Here is a 3608-nt window from a genome sequence, read left to right as displayed (position 1 = left end):
CGCGATTGAGTCGACCGGATTTGCAAACTCTTTGAAATGAACGACGAGAGCCATGTTTTGCTAGTTTACAATGTTTTCCTGTGCTTATATTTTACCCTTTCGCACTTTTTTGTATATTAAACCTATAGAAATATCCTCAAGTTTTCAAATGGTTTTTAATTATATATCCACTGTTAAAAAACGGAGAGCCCTCAATTTATCATATACGTCCTCCTATGGTGTGCTTCCTAAAAACCTGTATATAGCTAGGAGAACTGAGATATTATTAAATTAATGATTATAAACAGTCAGTTTTTTATTAGTTTTTTAGATCTATATATTTATTTACATATTTGCTTTTTGTTTATTTGTATTTTAGACAGTGTTTATCCTATTATAGTACAGCAGAAAAATTACAAAAAAAGTCAAACCCATGTCAGCTTAAAACCTGACAGATTTAAATTATTCAAGCCAAAAACTTATTCCTGTGAACAATGCGGGCAATCCTCATATGTGTGTTCGCACATATGCTAATTCAATTTCCAAACCCGACTCGTTTGTAAGAGGTAGAGGTCTTAGTGAATAAAAAACTATTTTGGAAGAGTTGTTACTGAACTGAATCAAATGATCCGGATCCTAAGCAAGAGTCGGAATTCCCCTCACTGGATGTGCTTCGAAACGCCACGCCTTGCTACGGCGAGTGATTGGAATCAAAAAAGACCAAATGCAGCAGGGCCGAGCTCAGAGCTTACCGTTTCTCAAAAGTTGGCTACTACATGTCTTCCTGCCAAGAAGAATGTTAAAGAATTTTATTAACCCACAAGAGCACGTTCTTATTCCTAGCTTCTTTATGGTGATAAAGACATTTTATTTTGATTTTAACATAAGTGAAACAATAATAAAGAAATCTTAGGTCAGACAAATGTTTGGAATCATTGCATAATTTATTATTGGTTTAATAGCAAAAAGTATGACAACCAATGCATATCAGGATCATGGAGAAAGACTATGAAGACTGCATATGTCAAATATTTTAAAATATCAGGAACTGCAATTCTTGTTGAGTGTAATTTACACTGGGACAACTGCATGTAATAAAATAATAGATATGAGGAAACACACCTCTCATACGAACATATGAGAGGTGTTCAAACACACCTCTCATATGTTCATATGAGAGGTGTGTTTCCTCATATCTATTATTTTGACAGACTGCAGATTAATACTTTGTGTTAGTTCTTCTGGCAAGCCAAGTTTAATGACCTTAAAGAAACCTACACTTCATTTATTTAACTACAGTTTTAAATCATGGAATCACACATAGTGTATAATACAGCAGAGTATTGCAACATATTTGTTTTAACTATATAATAAATGTTTTTTTCTCCATTTTCAATACAACATCTAAGAAATTCCAACATTGCAGTTTGATGTTTTAGAATGTTTAGTAAATTTCACTCTGCCATTTTTTCTATCTAAAAAAATATAGATATTACCTGGCTTATGATAAGACTTTAAAGCTTTTTTTTATTTTTTTTATTGGAACTGTGAGAGTTTTTATTTGAGCAAATTCTTCATAATCCTTATCGAAGAGCCTCTGTAGCCACCTCCAAAGTGATTCCAGTGATTCAGGTAATGGAAGAGTTGGTAGAGCTGGTTTCTTTGTGCAAACCCTGGTGTTTGAGGGATCTTATCATGGTAAGCAGAGTAGAAAGAGTTGTTGAAGCCACCAAACATCCCACTAATAGCCAGCTCAAACTCTGAATGGCCATAGAAAGAAGCTGGGTCAAAGATGACTGGGCCATCTGCACATTCTGCCACGTTGCCCCCCCATAAGTCTCCATGGAGGAGGGCAGGGACGACCTCCACATTGGTGAAAAACTCAGGGATCTTCAGCTGTAATGAAGGGATCACTTATGCTTTACATTAACAGATATAGGATGTTATAAGGATTTAAGGGAATGCTCTAATAGTCAGTGCACCTGCAGTTTTGCCCACAGCTCTCTGGCCTCCCGATCGCCATGCGATTTCTCCACCATGTTCAGTTGGTACTCCAGCCTCTGCTGGGAGTAAAACTGCACCCAGTCGCTCTGCCACTCATTTTTCTAAAGACATGAAGGAAAACAAAGACTCTGACTCCATTGTTTACCAATACATTATGTGGACATGCTTTTTTTTTTACCTGTGCTATATATCCACAGCAAGTATTTACATCAAAGCCAAATTTCTCAACAGGATCCATCTCAGTGTGTCCAGCTCCTTTACCTGAAAAGGGAGACATATAATAAAAAAAAAAACTAAGTGTAATTTGAAAATTAAAAAAAACATGGACATTTGCGGAATTGAAAATGTCCTTGTGAATGCAGTGCTGGCTGGTGTTTGCATGCACTGGAATAAAGTTGAAGTAAATTACCCACTGTTTGCTGCTTTTTATTTTGTTTTTCCAACTGTCTTTTGTTGTGAAGGTGCAGATCCGCCAGCTGCTCTCCCAGCTGTTTAGAGTACCTGCTCAGTGGATTTGACACAGATTACTTTTAGGAACATAAAGTTACTCCCCATGGACAGTAATGTACTTCACTGTCCAATTATAGGATAGAACAACATAAAGTAGTGAATAATTAAGTCTAAAGAAAAGTAAGGACAAGAGCATGAGGCACAAATAGCAAAGTAACGGTGGCAAATTCACGACACATTTCTGTTTGTAAAAAAAGGGGAAAATAATGATTAAATTTTTTCACACCGCAATATTAATCTATGAAAAAATATAAATACCAAAAACAACATTGAAGTTTAAAGTTGTAACCTGACTAAATGTTTTAATGCCTCCTTCTACTACAAAGCACTGCAAATATAAGTAAGGAGCTCTCACTTGTTAAGACTTCTCATGTCCAGATGCTCCATCACAAATAAGCAACCCTCTGTGTCAAGCTCAATCACCTTCAGTGGTTTCGGGACTTTGACAGTTTTTGTCTTTAAAATTGTTTCCAGGCTCGACATCTCTCCATCAAACATCAACTTGGCCTGTAAAAAAATTAAAAATAGCAAACGTAGTCGCTGATCAGTGTCATTCGACAAGTTTCCTGTATTTTCCAGGTTAGAAGTGTGCATTATTATCATTCGAAAAGTAACTGCACAGCACTACAAATGCATTCAGAGTTGGAACTCTTTTTTTTCCACTAGCCTGAATGCAAACTCGAGATTAAAACCCAAATTAAACAACAGTTTGTTAATCAGAATGATTAAAAACAAAAACTAAATACCCCGCTTTTGTGATTGATCTTCACAAACACTCTGCCGTGATCAGTGTCGTAACTGTGGCCCTCACTGATGCATCCCCCGCCTGCGTGTCCAGTTGACTTCAGCATATTTGTCCCCAGCTCTTTCTTTAATTTAGCTTCCATGGTGTTCTTCTACAGCTTGTCCTTATAAAATCAAAAAAATTCCAACAAAAAAATGCCAATGCAGCAGGTCAGGAGACAAGAGTCCGTCTCTCTGACAGCTTCCGTCGTCTAAATCAACGGGCACTCTTTGAGCATGAGAGAATCGTGGAGAGAATTGTTTATTTCCGTATTATTTTTACGGATTATGTTAGAACCAATCAGAGGGCGCCAAGAGATGATTGATTTCTA

General features: G+C 36.7%; 1 protein-coding gene and 1 long non-coding RNA gene across 2 annotated transcripts; one reads left to right on the top strand and one right to left on the bottom strand.

Annotated features, from left to right (window-relative positions):
- Positions 1 to 451: 451 nt before the first annotated feature.
- On the top strand, positions 452 to 1456 carry LOC107836720 (uncharacterized). Its single transcript, XR_001662666.1, has 2 exons — positions 452 to 1123; positions 1160 to 1456. It is a non-coding gene; the product is annotated as an uncharacterized LOC107836720 (long non-coding RNA).
- A 53-nt stretch (positions 1457 to 1509) lies between these two features.
- fn3krp (fructosamine 3 kinase related protein) lies at positions 1510 to 3551 on the bottom strand. Its single transcript, XM_007556279.2, has 6 exons — positions 3240 to 3551; positions 2849 to 3000; positions 2393 to 2484; positions 2162 to 2244; positions 1962 to 2084; positions 1510 to 1875 (listed from the first exon to the last, which is right to left on the bottom strand). The coding sequence occupies exons 1-6, from the start codon at positions 3378 to 3380 to the stop codon at positions 1537 to 1539; spliced, it is 930 nt and encodes a 309-aa protein (XP_007556341.1). The 5' UTR covers positions 3381 to 3551; the 3' UTR covers positions 1510 to 1536.
- Positions 3552 to 3608: the final 57 nt, after the last annotated feature.

The sequence above is a fragment of the Poecilia formosa genome, unplaced genomic scaffold (assembly GCF_000485575.1).
Source record: "Poecilia formosa unplaced genomic scaffold, Poecilia_formosa-5.1.2 Scaffold78, whole genome shotgun sequence".
Taxonomy (NCBI): domain Eukaryota; kingdom Metazoa; phylum Chordata; class Actinopteri; order Cyprinodontiformes; family Poeciliidae; genus Poecilia; species Poecilia formosa.
Note: the sequence above shows the minus strand (reverse complement) of the source record. Positions and strands in the feature narration are given on the sequence as shown.

Excerpts from the sequence above, each read along its gene's own strand:
- fn3krp (XM_007556279.2), bottom strand. The coding sequence starts at position 3,380 with ATGGAAGCTAAATTAAAGAAAGAGCTGGGGACAAATATGCTGAAGTCA. Across the intron at positions 2,485-2,848 it reads GACATGAGAAGTCTTAACAA|GTACTCTAAACAGCTGGGAG; the intron begins GTGAGAGCTCCT and ends TCCACTGAGCAG. Across the intron at positions 2,245-2,392 it reads TAAAAAGCAGCAAACAGTGG|GTAAAGGAGCTGGACACACT; the intron begins GTAATTTACTTC and ends CTCCCTTTTCAG.